This window comes from Pogona vitticeps, chromosome 12 (genome assembly GCF_051106095.1).
Source record: "Pogona vitticeps strain Pit_001003342236 chromosome 12, PviZW2.1, whole genome shotgun sequence".
Lineage (NCBI taxonomy): Eukaryota > Metazoa > Chordata > Lepidosauria > Squamata > Agamidae > Pogona > Pogona vitticeps.
The window spans coordinates 30,185-56,165 of NC_135794.1; the positions used below are offsets into that span (position 1 = coordinate 30,185).

A 25,981-nucleotide genomic window follows, 5' to 3' on the forward strand; every position below is an offset into this window, starting at 1 on the left:
AATCAAGAAACACACCTTGAGAGTGCTGGTTCTCATTTTAAGTGACAAAAGCACTACCTTGAAGCATTCATTTTGGCATTACCATTTCCTCCTGAAAATAAGACAGGGTCTTACATTAACTTTTGCTCCAAAAATGCATAAGGGCTTATTTTCGGGAGATGTTTTATTTTATTTTTTTTTTCATTTACAACAATCTATTCAAACACAGTCATGCCATCTTCTGGTTGCTGCACAATGGTGGATGGCAGAGTTTCAATTAACTGTGGCTTTTATTTTTGGGGTGGGGATTATATTACGAGCATCCTGAAAAAATCATACTAGGGCTTATTTTCAGGCTAGGTCTTATTTTCGGGGAAACAGGGTACCTTGAAGAAAACCAGGAGAACATGGCAGTGTTGTAACACACATAGGAGAGCTTGTTCAGACTACACGGAAGACACTGTATATCTTGGAAAAACACAAAACCTCAGCTGACTTTAGCATCAGAAAGACAAAAGAATATAACAAAATATTTGGTAATTCTATACAAATATCCCACAACATTAATATAAATTATAGATTAAATAAATGAATTAGAAACATACTTAGATTAAAATTATATATTTTTAGAAAGTAGGAACACATTTCTGTCTCTTTATACCCTGTGAAAATGGACGCTGACTGAGTCCTCACATAAGGGCAGGGTGTTGACCCTTTTCTTAAACAACAGCCCTCTTTCCAATTGCGTTCTAAATTTATCTGGAAGAAATGTGTTAGATGACTGAGCAGTTCTGACAAAAATGAGGGAATACAACATTTGATTTAAATAATAGGTAAAGGTAAAGGTTCCCCTTGACAATTTTTGTCCAGTCGTGTCCGACTCTAGGGGGCGGCGCTCATCCCGCTCTTCAAGCCATAGAGCCAACGTTTGTCCGAAGACAATCTTTCCGTGGTCACATGGCCAGTGTGATTTAGACACGGAACGCTGTTTACCTTCCCACCGAGATGGTACCTATTTATCTACTCGCATTTGCATGCTTTCGAACCGCTAGGTTGGCGGGAGCTGGGACAAGCAACGGATGCTCACTCCGTCGCGTGGATTCGATCTTATGACTGCTTGGTCTTCTGACCCTGCAGCACAGGCTTCTGCGGTTTAGCCCACAGCGCCACCACGTCCTTTAAATAAATAAACATACACACAAACAAACATTAACAACTTCATAAAAACAAGCTGGCCTGTTATAACTTTTAACATAGATGTGTCTATTAGCAAACCACTATCTTCTGCCTTAGCAAGCAGACTCTCTCCATACAACATAACCCTGGTGATTTATTACTATGAGGTATTTGCAGGAATTGGTAAAAGGAATGCACAGCCTGTCTGTGGAGAGGACTCAAGCTACTGGCAATGGAAAGGAGAGGAAAGGAAGCCTTTGATTTGCCAGTAAGGAAGCATTTTTCCTTTGGTATCAGTGAATGTTTCATTGCATGAGATCATGGCGAAAAGCACCATGTCTGTCTTTTTAATCTGTCATTAGTGGCCTTTCTGTTAGGCTGAGGTATTCAAAGAGTATCTATAAGGAAAGAGTTAAAGAGGTTAAGAGCGGTTTAACACTTTGGTTCAAGCAAGGCACTCATCCTAGTTTATAAAGTGTTGAACACGTTTGCGTAAAGCAATTCTTGTCATTGTCGCTGAAGTGGTCATCACAGCCAATATAAATGTGCATATTGACTAAAGATGGAAAATGGAAAGTTCAGCAGAATGAGTTCCCTTTTCAGATGCAGGCTATGCATGCTCAATCTTTGGTATCTGTGTGATTAAAATCACCAATGGAAACTGAGTGAGGTAGCATCTTTGGTCATACTATCAATAGCAGAGCTTTACAAGGAACAATTCTTTTCTTTGGAAGATGTGGTGGTAAGCATTCCTTACATTCTGCTTCTTCAACTGAAGAAAATAGTTACAAAGCATATCATTAAATGAATCACATCACAATAACATCCCATAAGGCCAAAGAAAGTCTTCACACTGGTCTCTAGAATTGTTGAAGATGGTCTGCATACACTTTAATATAAAAGAGTGGCTGCTTTCTCTTTGTTTGCTAAATGCATAGTATTTCACAGGAGGAAGAACGGAGGAAATGCCCCACTCCCTTTATGAAAAAGAGGCATATTGCATTTCTGTCAAGAAATGTGGCTTAGGACTCTTGGGTATAGCAAATGTAACCAAGGTTGAATCCTTCACATTCAACACACACAAGGATCTGCCATCTTTCCAGCCGGTCTGGCTAACTTTTAGTAGTATCTTAACACCTAAGGTCCAAAATATCATGAGCATATTATTTGCAACCATCAGGACTGTTCTGCTTCTGACTGTGTTCAAAGTTATGACCCCCTTCAATGTTAGCTCTTTTAGGTGTTGGGACTTTGGCATAGGTGCCATGTATTTCCTGCAGCTTGCTTTCGAGACACTTCACTACAACTCATAATAAGACTTTGATGACCCAACACTGTTGTCTCATGGGAAGAGCACCCTGGGGTGCTAGCTTCTGCTCCAGGCAGAAACAGGCCTCATATCCCAGTTTTAAGGTTAACGTCCCCACATTAGGGTATTAATTTGTTTTCACCTGGTTTAAATTTCTTTTTAATGGTGTCAAGCAATGCTGTACAAGTGGAAAGATGGGGCAGAAATGTAATTTTAAAAAGACAGTGCAAATCACCACAGCTCATTGTCTTCAATGGGAATTTTCACCTACATTTCACGGCAGAGGGCCAAACACAAATATCTCCAGGAAGGAAGTGTCTCTGTATGCATATACATGCATGTATCTGAAATCAGAGTTTCCTTTGCTTTTTTTTAAAAGGGGAACATGGATTTAATATGATTGTTCTTATAACTTAATAACCTGATTTACTAAAAACAAAACATTATTGCACAACGAAGGACTAACTGGAGATCTGAGAGTTATATGTACACATCACTTATGATTATTTTTCTGTGTGTCAGAAAGGTAATGTCATTAAATATAAACACTTTGGTTCTATTGCACATAAAATGCAGACTTCATTGCCACCTGAACATCTGTTTGCAGTAATGACTGAAAAGCCTTACCTTCATAGCCTGTACCTATGCATGACTAGGGCTGAAAATGAATGAAAGATTAGAGATAAATATTAAATAATATGTGTGCAAGAAATCTGCACTGAGCTGCCACCCTAAAATAACATCTCACAAGCCTGATTCCCCAATGGGAGTCATAGTTACTTAAAACTGTCCCACTGGTTGCAAAAGAATTTCCTCAGATTTTTGTAAGATCAGAAGATTAATTTTTAGTGGGTTTAAGCACAATGCCCCACTGGTCTCTTTCTCCCCCATGTATTAATGTGTCAGAAAAACTGCATTTTAAACAATGCAAAGTTTGTGAAAATCAACCATATAAATAAAGCACACACGCAGTGTGTGTTGATATACCATATACAATGTATACTGTTTGAACAGTACACTAACAGAGCACTTTTCTTGAAATTATTAGAGGGTGGAGGAGAAGACACACACAGACACCCTGAACCCCAGTGGGAAATAACTGTTTTGAAAACACTAGTAGTATCAAGCATTCGTACTGGAACCCACAGTGTTCATGAGAACAGATGTAGCGTTTCCAAACAAATTATGTTTGATTAATGTATCAATGCTATCCCTTTAATCGGTTCTGGGGATCTGGAGTGGTGCTAGTCACAACCAGATGAACCGTCTTGCTTTCCGTTTGGTGTCTTATGTAAGAGTCAAGCACTTTGTCACCATAGCTCTACATAGAATTCTGTGTAAAAATAGCCTTTGAGTACTAAACACATTGGAACAAAATACCTGCTATAGAATTAATTTTAAATGTGTTATTTGGTACCTACTTGATATTTTTGCAAATGAATTGTGGCCGTTTGAATAATGGGCCTATTCCTTAACAAACAAAGAGAAAGCAGCTGGTTCAGGTGACATTCAACATTTCTTTGCCTTATTTTCTGAGACTCATCTCCAGAAATTGCACTGGCAAAGTTCCAACGATTAAAGAAGTGAAACCACACAACTTAGATGACTTAATGCTATTAAAGTTGCACCTTCTGAAGACCAGCCCTGTGTAAATTCCTCACTATTGTAGTGTACACAGTAGTGCTATATACACCATCCACCTCATGCCAATTTGTGGCAAGGAAGACCCACAGCTGGAAAAAGATTCACTGGGAACAAGGAATCACCACACATCAAGCCAAGACACAGTCAAGTTTGAGGAGGTCTTAGAAGTTGATGTAAAACCAGTGGCTGGGTTCCCAAATCTTTCCCCATCTTCTTATCTTGCAAAGGCCATAATCCCACTGAAACATGTCTCTAAAGAGGAAAGTCATATCTGAAATAAGTCTTTGGTTTCTTTGGGTTTATAAATATCATTTTAAAAAAAGAGTATAAACCTGCTTTCCTGAGGTCCTGTTCCTCTGTTCTTAAAGCTTTTCCACCGAGGTTGAGTTTGTAGTTTATGCTTTGGTACAAGTGTTGGATGAAGATGATGAGTTGCTTGGATTAGAGCCACCCTCGTCTTGCCATTTATCCAAGCTCCTCCTTCGTGCATTCATAAAAAAGTTGCTGACAGTGCTCAGTTCTAGACCCAACTGCTGTGAAATGGTGATTTGCAATTCTTTGGATGGGCGCTTATTTTCTTTGAATATTGCATGAAGAGTTCGACGCTGGACATCTGTAAAGACCAGTCTGGGCTTCTTGGGAGTGTTCCCTCTCTCCTTCCCATGTTCTTGTTCTTTCCGTTTACAAGCTGAAATTAAAGAGAAAAGGGACGAGGAGGAGGAGGCATTAGAGATTGACTTTTAGGTGAAATATTGACATAGAATTTTATTTTAATTTTCTTTTATTCTAACTTTATGATTAAGCTAGCCCCAGTTTTGAGAGAAAGGCAGCACATAAGTAAAATAAAATGAAACAAAATAAGTTTACCTGCACCTTTAATTTATGTTTGAGTCTTCTGTTGTCTGTATATTTAGATATCATAAATATAATAATCAAGAGGGGGGCTCTACTGTGCATTGCTCACAGTGCAGATTTACAGAAAGGGTGCTAAACATGAAGGAAGTATCATGCAAATCAGTAAAAGCCCCCACCTGTCCAGCAGCCTGGAATATATTGGTAGGGGGAGAGACAGTTTGCAGTTGTAGTGCTCTGTAAGCAAAGTTTCTCAGTGGCTGTCATTCTGAAAAGATTCAGAAACTACCCATGACTTGCAAGATTTATCTGTCCCAAACTCTTCTGTAGCTGCTGTTGTAAGTAACACGTGTCATTGGCTTAATAAAGACAAGACCTGGGTGTTCATTTAAAACCGGCAGTAACTTCTCCAACTTCTTAATCTGCTGCTTCAGTGTGGTAGAAACATTTAGCTGTAACAAACAGACTTTTATACAATTAGTACTACATTTTCATAAGGTGCTGTCAATGGATTCTGCTTGACCACAACCCTTCCCAGGGCTTTCAAGATACAGAATACTCCAAAATGGTTGACCTTTCCCTTCTTCTGTGGGTACTCTGGGACCACCAGGCAGCTTGCCCAAGGCCACACAGGCTGACGCATCTCCTGGGAGGCTGGGAGTGCCCCCTGCATCCCACTCCACTGAGATGTCAGAAGTATGAATGAGAACTGGCTCTTTTATTGCAATCAATGTAACAGAAACATAGCTGGCCTGGCTTAGAGAAGAATGGACACCAAGGAACGTTATGTTCTCCCAAGCCATCTTGTTCTCGAGATATCATCCTTGGGAGCCTTTATTGCTGGAAGGAGGGCAGCCCCACCTCTTTAATCAGCTCAAGCACATCTCTCAGGTGCGCCAAGCATGGGGTGCAACCTCAGGGGTGCTGGATGCATGCCTGCAGTTGCCCTTGTAGCAGAGTAGCCCAGGCACCTTCCCAAAGTACTCCTGAGTGGTCACTGGGGACCATACATGTGGTCACTCCTCTTGAGAGACAGGGCTCATCCACTTGGCGAGGGGTAAAAGGAAGCTGGCTGACTGGCCAGCAGGCTGGGAGGTAAACCAGCTGGCTGGCTTGCAAAACTCTTTTTGAAGCCTGGCAATGGGGCCATTCACCCTTGCAGCTTCCTCTGAAGGTGGCGCATCCTGTCCTGGTTCCTCCAGCATTTCACCTATCACCTTGACACATTCGGGCTGCTTTCCCTGGAGGGACAAAGAACTCCTCCCGGCACCCGGTGTCAGGATCTCAATGGCAGATTATTTTCCAGCTGGCAGTGGACTGCTTTGGTGGCACTGGCCTTCCTGGGCCTCCAATGCATCCCAATCCCATGCACCCAACCAACAGTCCACCCACCCACCCCCCGGTTCTCTTCACTCTCTGTCTTAAATCCCCAGCCCTCTGTGCTCACCCATGTGGCCTCCAGGGTGTCATCGCCAGCACTGCTCCAGCCCACAGGTGAGCTGAGGGTTGGGAATGGTGCCCTGACTTCTAAGGAGGTGGTAAGACTGTGCCACTCACAGAGGCACAGTGGGAAACTGAACTCCAAACCTCTGACTCAGCAGCCAATTGCTCAGCTATTAATGTCTGAATTATGATTCTTTCCAAGGAGTAAAGCAATGGAAAGAGGTAACTTAAATTGCTGATAGAAGCTTGACCTTTGGTAACAGATTGGCTTAAGCTTCAATCCCATGTCCTTGGGAAAAGAGAAGAGATCCAACCCTCTCTTTTCACCCTAAGGGAAGACCTGTGCCCTTTCCATTCTCTGCTGATGTCAGCCTTGTACTGAAGAAGGCACAAGAAACTAAGGGCCTGGAATAGGTGGAAGGCTCTGCCCAAAGGCCTTGAACCATTCCTCCCTCTAGTGAAAGATTTTTCTATACCTTTGTTCAATAAGCAATTCAAATGCAGACTGCAGCCAAGAGATCAGAAGAACACTGGGAAGAACAGCAGTGAAGGAATTTGAAACGATGAAGTGTGAGGATGCGTCACTTGAGACCAGGACCACCCACAGTCTTGTATTTCCAACCAGCATGTGCAGGTGTGAAAGCTGGACAATAAAGAAAACCAAGAGGAAAAAAATAGATGCATTTGAAAGGTAGTGCTGGAGGAGAGCTTTGTGGAGACTCTGGACTGCCAGAAAGACGAACAAGTGGGTCCTAGATCAAATCAAGCTTAAACTATAGGCAAAAATGTCTGAGGTTGTCCTCCTTTGGACACATCCTGAAAAGGCAGGATTCTCTGAAAAAGACAATAAGGCCAGGAAAGGTTGAAGGCAGCTGGAAAAGACGAAGATCAAATGTGAGATGGACTGGCTCCCTACAGGAAGCCACAGGCTTCATGATGTTGAGGACAGGGCATTTTGGGTATCTCTCATCCATAGAGTCACCGTATGGTCAGAGGCAACGATGACACATAACAGCAGCAGCAGCAGCAAGAAGAAGAGCAGCCTGGATGGCAACACGGCAGCCATCTTTGGATATCCACCAGGTGTTATGTGAAAGGTGGAACAATTTTGCTTTCTATTCCTCCAGTGAATAGGACCCGATTTGATGGCTTCAGATTGTGAGAATGGAGATTCCAGGTAAACTGAAAAGGCCTTCTGAATGGGAACAGCTGCTCAACACTGAAATGGATTGCCTTGTGAGGGCGAGGGTGTCTCCTTGGTTGGAAGTTGAGGGATGGCCTCAGGGTGCATTTCTTGCTTTGATAAGGAACTTGATTCGATGGCACTTGGAGACTCTCCCAACTGTGCGATTCTGTCAGTCATTTACTGTAGATACAGAGGACCTTGGATTCAGTCTAAACAGAGTCTGATTTTCAGCAAAGGGATGGATTTTGCTGCCATTTTTAGAGGCAGGAATTTGTTATTGGCTCTCATCTCTTTGTGTAATGATGACCCGTCTGATGTTTCGGATGCTATGAGCTACTGCTGCAGCCATTTCTGAGCTTCTGTATAAAATGCACATGCTAGCCCACGCTTATTTTGATATGACTATCTAGTTGACATCCAAAGAATGATGAGAGATGATGCTTATTTCACCAACTTTTGCTTTATTAATTGCCTTCATACAAAACTAGAGTACATATTAGAAGCCACTCTCTTTTACCCCAAAGGCTGCCTTAATTTACTGAAGTATGTTTGTCTAAACCCGGCTATTATGTAATTCGTAAAGCAACTGAAGATGGAAATGAATTCATCTGCAGTCTCTTTTTATATAAACTTCCATAATTTACTCATGTGATGCTGCAGTAAGCGCCAGCATACCAAATATTTAATTACAGAGAGCCACATTTTTAAGGAGCTGCTTGAAAATGCCACATATTGAAAGGAGCCATCAACATGCTCACAGTACTGACAATATAGCACTCTTCTTGTGCTATAGTGTTAATGCCGTTGACATAGTGTATGGATTACCGTGAACTGATTTCTTTTAGAAACATAGGAGTGGACGCCAATAATTAAATTATTTAAGTAAACATTGATTATATTATTTTCAGTTAGATAATTGAAATGCACCATAATTAATTATGTAAAAACACGCCAAGCTATCTTAAAATAAATACTGACATTTCCAAATAGGAACAAACCCCCAAACGGAACAGTTTATAGTGGAATTGGATCTGAAGAAAGCTAGATTATGCCACTATAAAAGGTAACACTTGGTCTAGATACAGAGAGCTATGAGACATATTGGGGTTAGAGTCAGGCCTTAACTCTCTTGCACATTTCGTGTTGTGAAACAATGTTATTGATAAGAAGGTTCAAGTTTTCATTGCTCCACAAGTGGGGGAAAAGTCATCCTCCCAATCTGTATTTAAGGCTGTCTGAGGTTGGAGGCTATCGCCTTTCCCCGGACTTCCTGAGACTCTAAGTAGCCACAAAAAGGAGAAGGCTACCTTCTTTCGGCACCCGAGGAGGCGCTGCAAACGAGCAGCGTTGGCCCGAACCCCACGCCAGCATTCTAGGGGGAAAGGACATCCCCTGGGTGAGGGAGAGAGAGGGGGGTGGGGGGGTGGGGGCAAGCGGCCCTCCGAGGAGGCGGCCTTCTCCTTTGCCGTTGGTTTACAGAGGCCATAAACCGGGGTGCCGGTGAGCAGGTGAGAGTCCCTCCAGCCTTCCACTGGGTCTCCCATCTATGATAGAAGCGAGCTGGGGAGCTGCCGGGCAAGTGGGCGCCAGGAATCAAGATAACAATCGAAAGGGTGCGAGGTGGGTCTGCTCGACCCAGGGCCAGATCCCGGGCGCCATGGGCCTGAGCAGGTGAGGTCGCCATGCTAGCCGGTGGGGGCCCCCGGAAGGAAAAGCAAGAGAGGACGGCGCTTCTGTCCGCCCCCGTTTCTCCATTCCAGCCCGCACCCCACCGGGTTGCGCCCCCCCCTCTGGAGAGAAGGCCTGTCGTCATCCAGCCAGCCCCATTCCGCCCGTCCCGGTCACTCAGCACCCTCAACACCGACCGGCGCACGGAAATCAGCGGCCAGCCATTGGGCTCGGTTTGCTGGCGTCAAGCAACCGGCGTCCTCTCAGTTCACCCTCGTTGGCCCCTCGCCCCCCAGGAGCCGACCCTGCGCCCCCTTCGCTCTCGCGCAAAGTCTTGCGGGGCAAAGGGAAAGAGGCGACGGCCGAGGCGCGTGGAGGCGGCCTCGCCACAAGCCCTCTCCAGCCGCTCAGCGGAGGGGCCAAGAGCGCCTTCCAAGCCAGCCGGCCAGCCGGCCAACCAACGCGGTGCCACAGAGCAAGACGCGAAAGGGCAGCTAGCTGGCTTTTCGGGCAGCGGCTTCTCTTCCGTCAGACCAGCCTCTCCAGAACAGATCCGCAGCCGGGACTCCGGCGGCTCAAGGGCCCTGCTATTTAGGGCGCCCAGTCTCCAACAGCCCGTTTCCTTCGGCCCAGGCGGGACACCAGCCGCCCCATAGAGGAGAATGGCACAAGCAGCGCGTCTTCCGTCTAGGGCCGGTTATGAGGCTTCGAGCGGTTGCGGGAGTCCGCACGGAGAACCTCTCAGGCGCTGGTGCTCTGAAGCGCCGGAGTTCAGCGGCCTGTCCCCGACGGAATCTAGCAGGGATCCTTTGATCCTCTTTCCATGCGCATCCCATCCAGGCGTCTGGAGAGCTTATCCGGAATAAATGAATGAGCCGCAAGAAAGCCCCAGAGGGAGGCACCAGGTCCTGCGCCTGGACCGCTTGCTCACCGCCACGCCTGAGGCCCGCAAGCTTCTGCCCAGGAGCGGGCATGGAGCTTGCGTCTTCTCAGCCCCTGTTTCCTTCATGTGGGCTTCCTGTGGTGGCGATGCGTCCTCGTCAGATAGAGGCGGCTTAAGGCAAAGCCATGCAGCCCCGCGCACCGAACAAAGGTCCCACAGGATAAACCCCGATCTAGCCGTTTGCTCTGAAAAAAACAACTCGGCAAAGAAGCCGCCTCCTTCCGTGCGTGTGTCCAAAAGGTGAGGTGCTCAACTCCGCCGGGGAACGTGCAGAGCACAAGCCCTTCCCACACCCTCGGCGAGCGCGCAGCCTCTGCCGCCCAGGTTCCCTTCCTGGCTTTGCAGGTGCCGTAACCTTTGCGCGCGCTCCCCTCTCCCTCTGCCCCATGTCTGTATAAGAGAAGGGGAGCCGCCGCCGCCGCCGCCGCCGCCGCCGGGCAGGGGAAGGGTTAGGGTTTCCTACCTGCACCGAATCCCGACCCGACCTGACCCAACGTTCTAGGCGAGCTGTTCAACCCCAGGGATCTGAAGAGTGGGTGCCGGGACAGAAGAGGAGGTGGGCGGGCCGGGGAAGGTCTCTATATTGGGTGGCCCGCCTCCTCATCCGCCCTTCTCTCCTGGCCGTCCTCTATTGGGAGAGGGACGAAGGTCCCGCAAGCCCAAGTAAACTTCCCCGCTCCTGCCTCCCGCTTGTGTGGATCCGGAGGGGGCGGGGAGAGCAAGGGGGGGTTCCTCTCACCCCTGTCAATAAGGGTAACCGCGCAGCAGCAGCACCTCACCTGCCAGCCGGAGCGCGGACATGCGCTGGAACTCGGGCTCCTGCAGCCACTTCCACATCCTCCGGAAGGTCTCCCGCCCGGATTTCAGCTTGCTCCATGGTTTGGGATTGCGCAGCAGGTCCGAGAGGGTCCCCTGCGAGCGGCAGAGCACCCTCTGTGCGAAGATGGCCTGAGGAATGCTGTAGCGCTTAAGTTCGGTGGTGATCCGTTGGGCCACATCCTTGGTGTTGATCTCCTCCAGCGGCCCCGAGTGGCTTCCGCCTGCGACGCTGCCGTTCAGCTGGGGGTTGGCGGAAATAGGGTCCCTCGGCGCTGCCAAGCCCTGCCCGGGGTGGTGGTGCCCCTGGGCCCCGAGGTGGGCGTGGTGGTGAACACCGTTGAGAGGAGGGGGCAGCAGGCTGCCAGCGGGGGTGGCGCCCAGGTGGTGGGGATGAGGGTGCGGCTGCTCCCCTGGCCGGGTCAACAGGGCCGGGTGGTGGGCTTCGAAGCCGGCGGCGGGAGTGAGCATCTTCTCGGCGGTGGCCCCGGGGTGGTGGGCGTAGTGCGGGAGGCCCTGCGGGGAGTGATGGAGCCCACCAAGGCCGGAGCCTGAGAGCGGCGAGAGGTTCTGCGCCAGTCCAGCGGCCACCTCCTTGTGGTGGTAGGGCGAATACAGGGGGTTCAGGGAAGCACCGGCCAGTCCCCGCTCGTCCCCGCCGCCGCCGCCGCCGCCGCCGCCGCGCATGAAGGTGAAGCTACCGCTCACGCTGCCTGCCAGGCGCTGGTGGTGGTGGTGATGGTGGTGGGGAAACTTCTCCGAGACGGTGGAGATGGGAGGAAGCGGCTGCAGCGGCGTGAGGGTGGCGTAGGTGCTGTTCAGGCCTCCCATGCCCGGGGGAGTTTCGCAAGCCATGGTCATAGTGGGGTGCAAGGGAGGCCCGCTTAGCGAATGCTCGGGCGGGCTCCGGTGGTGGGGTTGGTGATGCGGGTGATAATTCCCTCCCTCCAGGAGCGAGGCCATGCCCAGGGAACGCGCCGAGAGGTGGCTGCCGCCGCCGCCGCGAGTGCCCACGGAGCCGAGGCTACTGCCACGGTGGGGATGGTGGAGGGGGTGGTGGGGGCTGCCGCTGGTGCTGCTGCTTCGAAGCAGATCTGTGGTGGCGGATCCCGGCTCATGACCGGCCCCGTGAAGGTCGCCCAGATTCTCCATCGTCAGCTCCGAGTTCATGGTGAGTGGCGGCGGCGGCGGCGGCGGCGGCGGACGGGTGGGCGCGTGGAGCGCACATCGATCTTGCGGGGATGGGGGCTTGTGAGGCTCCCAAGAAAGGCTTGTTGGCTGACTGGCTTCTTTTTCCCGGTGGAAAGGCGAACTCCCTCTGTCCCCCGCACTGGCCAGCAAAGACCGGGCGCTGACAGCAGAGCTGGCCCGCGCTCTCCACCTCCTCGCCCTGACTGCTTTTCTCAGGTCGGCCTGCGGGATGGCGAGGAAGCCGCTTCCTTTGTTACGGTCTCGATGTTCTGAAAAGGCCCATCCCCAAGTCCGAAGCCGCTTGGACGCTCGACCAGTACCTGACCGCCTCCCTAGCCATCGCGGCTGGACCACTTCGCTCTCCCAGTGGCTCCGACGCCGATGCAGCTGTGAGGAGGGAGCGGGCATGCGCGCAGCGGCAGCGCCTCCTCCTCCTCCTCCTCCTCCTCCCGCCTCGCCAGCTCTTGGCCAACTGGGGCGTGGACGCGCACCTCTTCAGAGAAAAGCAAGCGCGCGCATACGCATGTGCATCTGCCTTTATCCCGACAGCGGCAGAGCATATGGGAAGCGGCCGCGCTGGCCTTGCTGTCTCCCTTGCCCCGAGAGCCCCCCTGGCTCCGTGGGACACACACACACACACACCCCAGCTTTGGTGGTGCTTTCTCCTAGAAGCGGATAATGGGCCAGCTTCCTCTCCCCCCCTCCCCCGCTGCCGCGGCCGAAAGGGGGAACCAAGAAGGTAGGAGTGCCTCCGTTCAGCCTTGGTAGCGACCCAGCCAGCCTCGGCTGTCAGGCTGGCACTCACCAGAAGCAGCAGACCTCGATCCTGGATCGCTGCAGCCCGTTCAGACGCGCTCAGCATACAAACAGACCGGTGGCAGTTGCTGGACTTCATGGATCTCGCCTTGTCTTCGGTCACCCTAAGCGTTCCCTCTTTAGCCTCTGCCTTCACTAGCCCAGATGAAGGGACCCTTTTTGCTGCTCTTCCCCGTTTGCTTGGTTAGGATTTGCTGAAATGACTGGCGTCCCTTTTAGCTACGGAGAGCGAGAAAGAGAATTGACTTTGCGGAGATGAAACTTGCCACGATCAACAGACGACCCGCTACTTCATGACGTTTGCACGCTTTCATCTTGGAAATTTATTCTCAGAGCCTAAAGTGCCCGACTCTTGCCTTAACTATTCTGCCTCTGCTTGTCCTGCTGGCAGGAAAGTGCTCCCGTTTATGGCATGCCACCGATCCAATAAAGGTATCATCTCTTCGTGGATTCTGGGCATGGCCCAGACTGCATTTGTTTTTTCCCCTCTGTACCCACCCACCTCTGACTCTGGATCCTGCAGGGATTACTATAACAGGGAGAAACAGCCCCTTAAAGTTACCATGTTGAATTTTTTATCCCATTGCCAATCCATAGGACCTTGTGACAAGTCATCTTAGGAGTCATCAGTGGATAAATTCTTAAAGCCATTCAGAAAAGCCAAGTATGCCATGACTCCCAACACCCCTGGAACTATGCAAATATTTTTGGGCGGATTAGAAGAATGGAGGAAGGCAGCTGACTCCAGATTTCCTTTTGTCAAAGAGGAGCTGATTCTTCCTCAGTGGGGCGTTGGGGGGTGTACTCCTGTATAAAGAATGATTGTATAATGGCAAGACCTGATAAATAAATAAAATTTAAAAACACGCACAAACACAGACAAAAGAGTATTTGTACAGTTGGCATTTCAAATAAGAAGCTGGATGTTAGATAAATCATGTTTACAATTAATTTTGAAGCAATGGAAGTTGTTTTTCCATTTCCATCTGTCTCCTTCAGAAAAATTTAAAGGGGAATCTCCCTATTTAATTTTTTTAGGTCTCAGAATATAGCTCTCTCTGTTTGTGTATTTGGACGGGGGGGGGGGGGAGGAGGAGAAGGAGGGGAGAGCAGCCACATGCCAGAACAAGACAGCGTGCTGGGAAGAGGAGAACCCTTCTAGACCCCAGACCCTTGGTGCCTCTTGATTTCTTCCCACTCCCAGAGCTGTGGGGTGTGTGTGTGTCTATTTTTTAACTTGCCCCCCTCACAGTTAGGGCAAAGGCATAGGTACACTGTGAGAGGAACAGAGAAATAGGTTCCAGTTTTCAGCAATCTGTTCTGTCCTGCACCCAAAGAGACTTGTAGGCCTTCTGGATAGGAGGTCAGAACCTCTTCCCTTTCCATTAAGACCATTAGCAGTGTCAGCAGGCATAAGTGAAGAGGCCTTCAGAGCCTTGGGAAGTAAGGCCTGGAGTGCAACGTTTATATAATCATCAAGGCAATCAAAGTCAGAGGCCATGTCATCTCCACCAGCAGAAATTTATACTTCATTGTGGCTTCATCCTTCTAATTGTTTGGTTGCTTCCCACAGGAGCCATGGCTCTCTCTGCCTCTGAGCCTTACTTAGCCTCTGTTTAGTCCAGAGAAAGCAGTGCCGAGGGGCCTGGGAGAGCAGCTGACGGGCTTCAGGCCATGGGGGACCAAGGGAGCCATAGAGGCGGTTTGGAGTTTGTTTTGTTTTTAGGTTTTTTGGCATTTCTTGAGAGGTCAAGCAAGGTGGAGCATTCCCAGACACTTGTGGTCCATATTGGGTTCAATTATTGTGGCAAAGGCTCCAGGCTGAAAGGCATTGGTAGGCAATTCCTGGCTAGAGCATCTTGGGGCAGCTGTTCACAGAATGAAGCCAGTTGGGGGGAGGGAACCAATGCCATGAGCAACCACGGCAGAAATGGCTCATTGCAGGGCCTCTTCATTTCACCTTTGAAGGGCCTCTTCCAGGAGGACAAATTCTTCACCTGCTTGTTTGAGTTGGCTATTGTTTCAGTAGCCAGATAAAATGTATGTAGCAGAAAGATTTTTCCTCCTTTCTGTCTCCTTCATCACCAGCTTAGAGAAGAACATGAACAGAACCACCCAGATGGGTAGAGCTTTAATGACACCGCTACAAAATCCAAGCAGGGTGGCCATCCAACCCTTGAAATCAAGTAGATGCTGCCAGATTAAAGCACTGTTGAATAACATGCTAAAATGAAAAAGAGGGCAGCCGCCTGTCGGGGCTGCAATAGTAACTTCGAGCAAGAAAAGCATGCAGAAGACAGGATGTGTTTCAGGATGAATGGAAGTAAAACAACAAAAGGGAGGAACAAGATGGTGAAGCAGAAGGTAGCATGGCTTGGAGCTTGATTCCATTTCCAAAATCAGCCGGCCTCTTTCTGCCCTGCAGATTTGCACCATGGTTTATCCCCAGGGGACAAAGGCAACTTTGCTGCTCTTTGGTTGGTGACAGCTTGCAGTGGTCAGTGGACGAAGGTCATTTCCCTTTACAAAGAAGATGTCAAAGGTGATGCTTGAAGACTCCAAAAGCCAACAGCTGCCAGATGGAGATTAGAACCAGTGACACTTTCCCTATGAAGGGAATGGGAGGGACGGTCAAGGGCAGAAATGGGAGCTTTCTAAAGCTGGAAGGGAGAAGGAGGGGCAGTGGCAGCACAAGGAACCCATGACAGGCCAGCTGCCGAGGCTCAGCTCCTTCATGGGAGGCATCCTCGCCCACCTGAGCCTTAGAGAGCAAATGGATCAGCTGGGCACATCCTTTGAGTTCTGCTGGATGCTAAAATCCATTCCCAGTACTTCATAAAGTAAGTTCTAAGACGTTAGATTGCACTGCTATCACCTAAGAGCCTTCAGCCTCTGAACCTTGGATTTTTTGGCCAAACACTGATAATGAAATTTGACCTGATTAACTAGCACAGCAAAATAATGGCTGGACTAGCTAAAGCAAGGTGAATGGAATTGGGATCTGACCCACCATTGCACACAAGGAGTAAAGGAGGCTCCACCTACACATTGAGAAGGTGATTCCTTTACTGACACCAACTCTTGTGTCATGAACACACCCACCCACCGCTCAATGTACTTGTTCTAAATATTTCCAGGTTACAGCATGTAATCACATGTCTTTACAAAGTCATGCATATAAACAAGGATGTGGTTGGTAGATGAGGTACAGTGGGGTCTCTACTTAAGAACGTCCCTACTTAAGAACAATCCAACTTAAGAACAGCTCCATTTGCTAAATTTTGCTTCTACTTGAGAACATAAATTCAAGATAAGAACAGGAAAAAAAAACCTTTCCTGCTCTTTTTTTAACCTTAGGTCATCTTAGGTTAAAAAAAATTCTCCCCCTAGTGGTAGAGTACGTATTAACCAGCTTTGCATTAGTTCCTATGGGAACTAATGCTTCAACGTACGAACGCACCTCTATATAACAAAAAAACAGCCAGAACGGATTAATTGGTTTTCAGTCCATTCCTATGGGAAATTTTGCTTCTACTTAAGAACGTTTCAACTTAAGAGCACCATTCCAAAACGGATTAAGTTCTTAAGTAGAGGGTCCGCTGTAGTTTCTATGGACGGAAAAGAGCAGATACGGATTAAATGGTTTTCAATGCATTCCTATGGGAAATGCAGATTCAACATAAGAACTTTTCAACACCTTCCAATACGGATTAAGTTCTTAAGTAGAGACCCCACTGTAAGTGGCAAGAAATCTGAATAATCTTATCCAGGGTAAGTCATACAGCCTTGGAGTTTGTTGGGTAATGGCTGGATAGCAGAAGAGGGGTTCTATGCATCACACTGCCATGAAAAAAAAAAAGCCAGCATGCTGGAGAAACCTGGCCTGGCCTCTTTTCCTTCATCTGTTCAGAGCCAGGTCTGCTCTAGAATTCTCTTCCGCCTACTCCCACATTGGCTAGGCTGTCACAGGCACCAGCCTCGGCCTTCCTGAAACATCCCCCCTATGACTTACAGTACTTCTTGTTCCTAAAGTGGAAGGGTCTACTGCCCAACACTACAAGGTTAGGAGCCTTTGGGTAAATGAGTATAATTCCTTTTATCTGGGGAAGTGCTTGTTTGATCTATTAGGAAAATTCAGCAGGCTAGGAGAGAAGCGAAGCTTCCCCTGATCCATTGTCAAAAGCAAGGAGGAGCAGAAAAGGAGGGCTGCAGTGTCTGCGCTCCTTTGCTTGAACTTCCTGTTCTTTCTCTTGTCATTCTATTTTCTCTAACATAAACAAGCAAATAGAAAATGCCTCCTTCCTCTCTGTTGAAGGCTGAGCATCCTGGTGGCTAGTCTGACTTCAGATGCTGCAGTTTTAAATAATGCTATTGCTTTGCATCCAAACCAAGCCTCCCAGATTCTTGAACCAAAAGGTTTCCTTCCTGTGCTTCTTTCCATTTTCCTTTTAATTTGAATGACTGGCTGTGACCATCTGTACTTTTCCTTTCTCATCACTCATCAGGACTCCTTTTGGGGTGCTTTACTCACTGGAATGTGTGTATGCAGAAAGAGGGGAAGATTCTAGCAACACAATTGCAAGAAGAAATCTGCATTCTTTTACTCTTGAGGTGTGTATGCATGTGCCTGTCTTCTGGGCACTACATCCACACCTGCTTCTCAGTGTTACAAAGGCTACCAAGTAGGGAGAGCAAGGCGACACACCCTCCCCACTTATTAACCAATCCTCAGAATGAAGATACAGGACAAGTTGTAAAATGATCAGTTAGAAAAGGATTCTGAGGCTCAGCCACTTGATTGATTACATGCACATCCTATACATGTCTACTCAGAAGCAAGCCACATTTTGTTTTATGGGGCTTAACCTGCATAAGTGGGTTTATAGACCCAGGAAGCATTTGGGGGGGGGGGGTCGTGAAAGGCCAGCACATTAATAATACCTATCTGTATTGTAAGCTGGCTAGATAGCTTAGGTCTCTGGCTGTGGAGCCAGAGGCTGGGAGTTCGGTTCCGCCCTGTGCCTTCCAGGAGAGGAGCCAGTCTGCGTGGCCTTGGGCAAGCTGCACACAGTCCTAGGGCAACTCCAGAAGAAGGGAAGGCTTAATCACTTCGGAGTAATTTCTACCTAGAAAATCCTGAAAAGGATTGCCATAGATCAGAATAATAAACGTGACAGCACACGCTTATTATTATTTGTATTGCATTCTCTACTCTTGGGTAGAAGGTGGTTCTGAATTTCCCAGTCGTGGATATTCTAGCAAACAAGCAAGCAAACAAACAACAAGCCACAGCAGATAATAGTACACACCGCTTTAGAAGAAGGAAAACCTGTTTGCTTCTTCTGAGGACTCCTGGTTCTGCACAAACCAGAGCATTCTCTCCAGTCAGAATACAGCCGGGCTCTCTTTTTGCTTCAGAACAATTGTTCTCATCCTATTCAAATAAATACACACAATTTTAATAAGCTAACTGCCCAATTGATTTACTGAAAACCACACAATATTATGGTAGCGTTCTCTTCGGACCTACTCAAAAGCAAGGCACGTGGTGTTTGAAGCAGCCTACGAGCGGTAAAGAGGCGCTCAGGACCGCAGCCTCACTGAACGAACCTCTTCTGGTTTGGATTTTTAAGAAAGACACCCCGCTTCTCGACTGTGTAGGCAGGTGCGACTTCCCTCTTGTGGGTTTGTTCACTATATGAACTCCTACAAGCTTACGGGGCTGGGTGGGCGGGGGGGGGGGGAAGGAAGCATAGAAGCAGCCGATTTTCTGCCTTGGAAACCCCCCCCCCGTCTCTCCGAGCCTTCTGCAATACTAAACTTCCTTTTCTTAGAAGGGTGCTACAAAGAGCGCGGGGCTGGGTCCACGCTATTTCGAAGACCCGCTATGAGCTGGCTCAGGTGTTAAGATCGTCAGGAGAGGCCTTGCTCTCTGTCCGCCACCTTCACAGGCGTGCTTGGTGACGAACGCCTTCTCCGTTGCTGCTCCCGGACTCTGGAACTCCCTCCCACGGGAAACTAGGCTGTCCCCCATCTCTTCTGCCTTTCCTCAAGCAGGCAAAGACCTTTCTCTTCAGGCAAGCCTTCCCTCAGTAACTAGCTATTTTTGTGTTTTCACTTTCTCAGAGTAGCATTTTTTTAAAAAAATATTTGTATAATTGTTCTTAACTTTCATATTGCCTAAATGATGTAAGATGCCTCTTCATAGTCATTGTTCTTAGCTTTAAACATAGTCTTTTAATGACACCATTGTATAATCGTTTTAAACTTTAAATATTTAAAATATTTTAAAACTTTAAACATTATCTTTTAGTGCTGTAAGCCGCCTTGGATCCTTTTCAAGGAGAAGGGTGGGGTAAAAATATTTTAAATAAACAAAATAAATAAATAAATAGAAATGCAGAAACCATAGAAGCCATTCTTTTTAACAAGCAGTCCCTGGGAGGTGGCAAGGGCTTCCGGAGGACTCCCTCGGGAGATGATGCCGCTCGCTCGCTGTGTCCGACTCCCTTCCACCAGTTCCATCCACAACGCTACTGGGAGTCCGGCAGAGATATGGCTTCGGCAGGACAGCCTGCTCCCTGCGCTAACCAGGTCCCACTTTTTCCTTCTACCTCCTCTCTGGACGGGTTCTTCTCTTCTGTTTCCAGCCCAGTCCTCTCCGTGTAGGGACTGTTGACAGAGGGAAGGAGGGCTGTGGACAGAAGTGAGTCGGGAGCACTTACTTAGGGGGATGTGCTAACATGAAAAGATTCGTATGTATGTATGTATGTATGTATGTATGTATGTATGTATGTATGTATGTATGTATGTATGTATGTATGTATGTATGTATGTATGTATGTATGTATATATATATATATATATATATATATATATATATATATAGAGAGAGAGAGAGAGAGAGAGAGAGAGAGAGAGAGAGAGAGAGAGAGAGAGAGAGAGAGAGAGATCTGGCAACATCGGCTGTGAAATCGTCTGGGGCTGTTCTCCAGCGCATCCTCCCCCTGCAAGGTATTCCTTCGCTTGCCAGCAATGCCCCAATGCCTTCAAAATACTAAACACTGCTGTGGATACGAGGGTATCCATGGCTCAAAGTTGCCCTAAGTTGACCAAAAACAAACAAACAAACAAACAAACAAACAAACAAAAAACCCGCTAAAATTCGCGTCCTGAAGCGGCCAGAGAAGGCCCGCTCCCTTCAGCCACTTTAATTCGTTTAAGCGATCCCTGCCGAAAGGGGAGGACATGGATTTCGATAGATTCCGTTTTCTTTAGCTCAGATTTAACGCCAGTTGTGGTTACGGGGTTTCCCCGACAGGAAAGTGATGTAGTAGCAGAGCAGGGATAACAAATTTAGGACCAAAAGCTAGGGTTGTGAGTGGTTGCCTTTTTTCCCCTTTTCTGGGGAATCTTTCGGGGTTCTCCCTGGCTTACGTTCCCTTTCCCTTTCCCTTCTCCGTCTGGCTGGGTTCTCGGGACTGCCTGGGTGCGCTTGCGTGCCTGCTCTGGAGGGAGAATAACGTGGCGTCTCCTGCACCCAAAAGGCTTTTTTGCTAGGACTTCATTTGGGCTGGGGGGAGCCGAGTTCGGCGGCTGTAGCCGTGATTCTGTTGCAGCAACAACCAGTCTTGCGACACTGGAAAGACCACCCATTATGTGGCACAAGCCCTCTCCTGGGTTGAGGAGGTGACTGTGGCTGACGAGAAGGCTTACTTCAGCTGTAGTTCTTTAGTCTTTCAGGTGGCACCTGCACCCCACGCAAATCTCCCCCCCCCCGTTAAGCTGGCTTTGCAAACAGGTTCACATGCAGATCTTCGCTCTGTTCTTTATTGAGGATGAATGTCGAGGTGAGAGTGACGGATCAGCCTCCTGATAAGTAGTCCAGGATTCCAGGTGAGCTCACAGCGGCCCCTTTCCTTCCGACTGTGGGCTGGGAGACGGCCAGAAACAGGTTCTACTAAATATTTGGTGCACTCCAGGTCGGCTGCCCGGGCTTCATCTCAGCCCCGCCCCCCTTCTCGGTGGATGCTCCGCCGCAAGCTATGCTGGCTCTACCCATTCCTCCCACCCCCCCATCCCCTCACCCCCCCATGTTACCGCTGTTGTGCCCCGCAATGAGCCAAGAGCAGCATTTGATAATGAAGGAACTTATGGAAGATTGCAAAACACGGTGAATAATTTAGCGTCGTATTTCAGGGGAAAATCGGTATCTTAAATCACCTCCCTATAAATTGCAGACTTACAGTAGGAGTTGGTAAGCCGACGTTCTTAAAGGAGCAATATTCAAAGAGACATAGATGTCTGTATTAATTATTAATCAGCTGGTGCCTTCCTTCGTTTCTAACTTATTATTAATTAGGCGCCTCCAGTCTTTTCGCAGAAAGCTCCGCAGAGTCGGTTGCAGCTTTAAATATGAATTAAAAGCAAATCCAAGTGACTGTAATGCGAAAATTATTCCGTGTCTTCCTTGGCAGAGATGAAGAAGAGAGCGAATCGATACTGTGAAACCTGGGTTCAAAAGACAGAGGTTATTGATGGCGTATATAAATGACGTTAATGATTGCAAAAGGGAAACAAAAACCCAATCAACTTATAAAGTTTTTATCTTCTGAAGCCCCAGCCATCAAGCATGAATTAAAGAGGCTGAGGTAGGTAATTAGGGCATTATTTATGAAACCGGATAGGGTCCTTTCCCTGCCTCTGAACTCCTGTGCCTCACCTCTAAGCTACTGGAGTTTCTAAAACACAACTAATAAAGCCAGAATACAACCGACCAACTTAAACGCAAGGGACAGGGGGAGAGAAGGAACCGTTCACTACTAGGGCTATCCAAAATGCTACACGTCCCAGGACAAGAAGGAGTGGGACACTCGGATCCCTCGACCTCTGGGAAAGTCGAAATGACCTGGAGTGCCAGAAGGAGGGGGGGAAATGCCTGACGTTGAATGAAATCGTAGACCGTGAGAAAAGTAGACCACCTCCTCCCCCTCCCCTGCAAAAATGGGCAGAATACAGAAATTATGTTATTATCAGGACACGTTTGTTTCATATGTCAAGAAGAAGTTCTGCCCTATGGTTTGAAAAACCGCTGAAGACCAAGTGATGTATCAAAAGGCAGGCAGGCAGGCAGGCAGGCAGGCAGGCAGGCAGGCAGGCAGGCAGGCAGGCAGGCAGGCAGGCAGGCAGGCAGGCAGGCAGGCAGGCAGGCAGGAAGGCAGGAAGGCAGGAAGGCAGGAAGGCAGGAAAGAAAGAAAGAAAGAAAGAAAGAAAGAAAGAAAGAAAGAAAGAAAGAAAGAAAGAAAGAAAGAAAGAAAGAAAGAAAGAAAGAAAGAAAGAAAGAAAGAAAGAAAGAAAGAAAGAAAGAAAGAAAGAAAGAAAGAAAGAAAGAAAGAAAAAGGAACCGTTTGGTTGGAAATTTAAGACGTGTTCATCTCAGACTCGGCTGGAAGGAGAAGAAGGACAAAAATCAAGGGCCTGGAGGTGGCTGTACAAGCCCAAAGGGAGGGTCGATTGAGGAATCTCATTCCCAGCAGCCCTGGCAGCCCGAAGCCTCGGCGTCAGCAAACGAAACAGCAGCCCTCACAACAGAAACAGCATCGGTGTCAATCGCCCTGGCTGGGCAACCTCCACACTTTAGAATTGGCGTTAACGCAATGGGCAAAAAGCGGAGACAGACCAATCTTTATAAATAAGACACAAGAGCTAACCAAACTCTCCGATTCAGAGCTGTCCGTACGCGAGGCCGCAGGGAAACTTTGGCTATATAACATTGCCATTTTCTGTATCCCCTTTTCACTTTGATTCTCGCAATAATGTACGAGGTGTATATAAACATCAGTGGCTGAAGGGTGGAACCCACTCATTTCACAAGGTGGCCCCTAATCCTCTTGAGATGAAAGTTGGCCTTGAAAGGAGGCAAAAGATACCCGGGCCCTTGCTTTTACCGGGGGAGGGCAAATGTACTGGGGTTTCATCTTCCCAACTGGAAGCGTGGCTTCACTTCGTAGATTGTTTTGCAATCCACTCCCAACCCCATTAAAAACCTTTAGTGGTTGTTAAGCACCAGCCCTCCCTCCATTTGAAGACAGCATCTACACAGCAGTAAGACAGACCATTTCCTTCCTCTCCTAAAACTTGGGAGCTGACAGGCTCTTCCATCAGAGTTTTTGTGGCACCTTCACATCTAAAAAGTTTTATTGGGCAGAAAATTTGGGGACCTTTGGTGGATTGCTTCAGACGCATCTAATGAAGTGGACTGTCCTCCCAAGTAGAACTTGGTGGTTCTCAGCCAAAGTCAACTAGTTTGTCTTAAGAAATTATGGGAGCCTTTGCTGGTTTTGCTGCCACAGACTCCGGTATGAGTTGGTGAATCTCTTTAATCTGAACTTTATAGGAAGTACTGCATAAGGAGTTGCCTTAGAAGATCAGCACCACAGACAGCTCCTGTGAATTGCAGACTGAAAAACGAGAGTGGGTTTACTGCAGCACTGACGTCTGAGCCACAAGCTTCCACCTATTTCCTTCAAAAACTCTTTTAGAGAAGACCCCAGGAAATGCTCTCCATAAATTCCATTTGAAAACTTGGAAATAATATCTGTTCCTTTTCCTGTTTCGTTTGTTTCCATTTCCATTTTCACTATAAGGAAATAGGAAAAGGGGGAGTGTGGAACTACTTTTTAAGAAAACGAAAACAGGAAAAATATGCTATTAAACCTACAAATCACTTACTGGACCTGTGTTTTAAAATCTGTACCTGTATGTTTTCAGGTATTTTTGTCAGTAAAAGTGGCATACATACAGCTGTCCTAGAAAAATGCATAGTTTCCTTCCTTCCTTCCTTCCTTCCTTCCTTCCTTCCTTCCTTCCTTCCTTCCTTCCTGCCTTCCTGCCTTCCTGCCTTCCTGCCTTCCTGCCTTCCTGCCTTCCTGCCTTCCTGCCTTCCTGCCTTCCTGCCTGCCTTCCTGCCTTCCTGCCTTCCTGGCTGCCTGCCTTGTGCAGCAGAAGCACCAACTAAAGGTGAGAAAGAAGGCAACCACACCAGCCTTTGGGTGACTTCTAAGGAAGGGGATACTTGCTGATGTGGATCAACGTTTTCTTCCCCAATCTTTCATTTATTTGTTGAATAAAATTCTTTGGTTGCTGATTTTCATTAAAAAAGGAAAAGAAAGAAATTCCCAAACAGTCACATATAGAGAGCATGAAAACGAATTAAAACCATCCACCGTAAAAATTAAAAGGATCTCCAAGGCTCAGTCTCCAAGGATCTCCAGGGGCTTCTCCTGGGGTCCAAGGAGAAGATTTGGAGCCAAGCAAGAGACTCCTTCCTTGGGGAGCCAGGCAGCCAGCAAAGGGGGACAAGGGATTCCACTGCTTCTCCCAGGACAACATTTTCGAATATACTTTACCTGCCATTTTTAAACAAGAGTTTTTGAAATTAACTGCCAAATCCATTTTTTGGTTGTTGATGATGTAAATGCAAGACTTTAAAAAACAAAACAACCAACAACCAAAAACGAATTAGCCACCAAAATGTCATCCATCCTTTTAACTCTTGCAAAATAAAAACATGAAATTGTATTATTTTACTTATCACATTATTAAAACAAGATAGAATAACTGCATTCACCCTCTAAATTTAAAAACAATGAGGTTTGACATTACGGTCTAAACTTCAACTGCAAATAAATATTTTGTGCGAAGGGCAAGCGTCATTCAGTCGGTCAATATGGATGCTTTTTTTTCCAGTGGGGGCTGGTCCTCGTTCCTTACAATATTCTTCTGCAATTAATCTACAGAGAGTGTCCCTAAACGGAATACTGCTTGTCACGTCTGGCTCGCAAGAACTCCAAGCGGTGGGGGTCCATGTTCTGGTGCTCGAGGCAGCAAGGGGAGGGGGAATGCGGCTAAGAACGTCCACCTCCATAACTCCTCGAGACAAAAGGCATTTCTTATTTAGGGAAATTCTGGGCAAAGAAAAGAAAGGCTTTCCTCACTCCATGCTTGGTTCAATTGCAAAGCTAAGTACAGTATCTGAAATATAAGAGGATTCCCACCCTGGCCGGTTTTTAAAGAAAATGAGACAAATGCCTGGAAGAGGAAGCCTTGGAGGCTTGCTAGTCATGGTGACAGCTCTATATTTCTCTCTTCCAACCCACCCCCCTGAAAGGCACAGGTTGACTAACAGGACCTCCTTAGCTAAAAGGAGGAATCCATTTTGGCTTCCGGCCACCCCAAACTAGATGGGCACCGTTGGGCGAGATCCTGCTTCCGGGCTCTGCTTTTTTCTTCTCAGGCAATGAGCTTCGTCAGGCGAAGGAGCCCCAGATGGCTCTCAAGGGACTTCAGTTCTTGAGGAGAAGGTGGGCGGATTCTGAAAAGGATGAGGCCCTCAGGAGCGGGTTCGAAATTTCAGGTATGCTGCGGAACTAGGGACCCTGCGCAGAATAAATGCAGCTCTCCTCCGCCTTCTCCTGATAAACCTCTTGCTTCCACCACCCCCACGCCCAAACTCCGCGCGAGGCCTTTAAATGTCTGGGTCAAGGAAATAAAGGGCGAAAGATGCAGGTACAGAGGGCCTCTCCACGGTAGCCCATTGGCCTCCACCCAGACTGGAGTCCGGGCGAACAGGAAAAGTGCACGTGTGTTTTGCGGGGAGGCATTGCTCCGCTTTTTCAGGGGCAAGATCAGCCAGAGGCGGGCAGGCCAGCCTGGAGCTTCCTGTGCCAGGTGGCATCGCCTCCGCCAGGTTTTTCTCTCTGCCACTTTCCCCCTGTCGGGCGTCGGAGGCGAGGCTCTGCGGGATGGCTGCATGGCCTGTGGGAGCAGTCGGAGCACCCTCCCTGCGGATTCGAGACCCCCCCCCCCCCAAGCTCCGCCAACATACACACTTTGTGCGTTGCTCATTGCTGGCTCCGGGAACTGGAGAGCCGGAGCTTCCCAGCCGCGGTGCAACCGT

At 47.9% G+C, this 25,981-nt stretch overlaps 1 protein-coding gene and 1 long non-coding RNA gene across 2 annotated transcripts; one reads left to right on the forward strand and one right to left on the reverse strand.

Moving 5' to 3' along the window:
* Nucleotides 1–2,830: 2,830 nt before the first annotated feature.
* Nucleotides 2,831–12,349, reverse strand: ONECUT1 (one cut homeobox 1). Its single transcript, XM_078381216.1, has 2 exons — nucleotides 10,980–12,349; nucleotides 2,831–4,796 (listed from the first exon to the last, which is right to left on the reverse strand). Exons 1-2 carry the CDS (start codon nucleotides 12,184–12,186, stop codon nucleotides 4,504–4,506), a joined length of 1,500 nt encoding a protein of 499 aa, XP_078237342.1. The 5' UTR covers nucleotides 12,187–12,349; the 3' UTR covers nucleotides 2,831–4,503.
* Nucleotides 11,270–17,534, forward strand: LOC144584657 (uncharacterized). The gene is made up of 2 exons (XR_013539053.1): nucleotides 11,270–11,334; nucleotides 12,324–17,534. It is a non-coding gene; the product is annotated as an uncharacterized LOC144584657 (long non-coding RNA).
* Nucleotides 17,535–25,981: the final 8,447 nt, after the last annotated feature.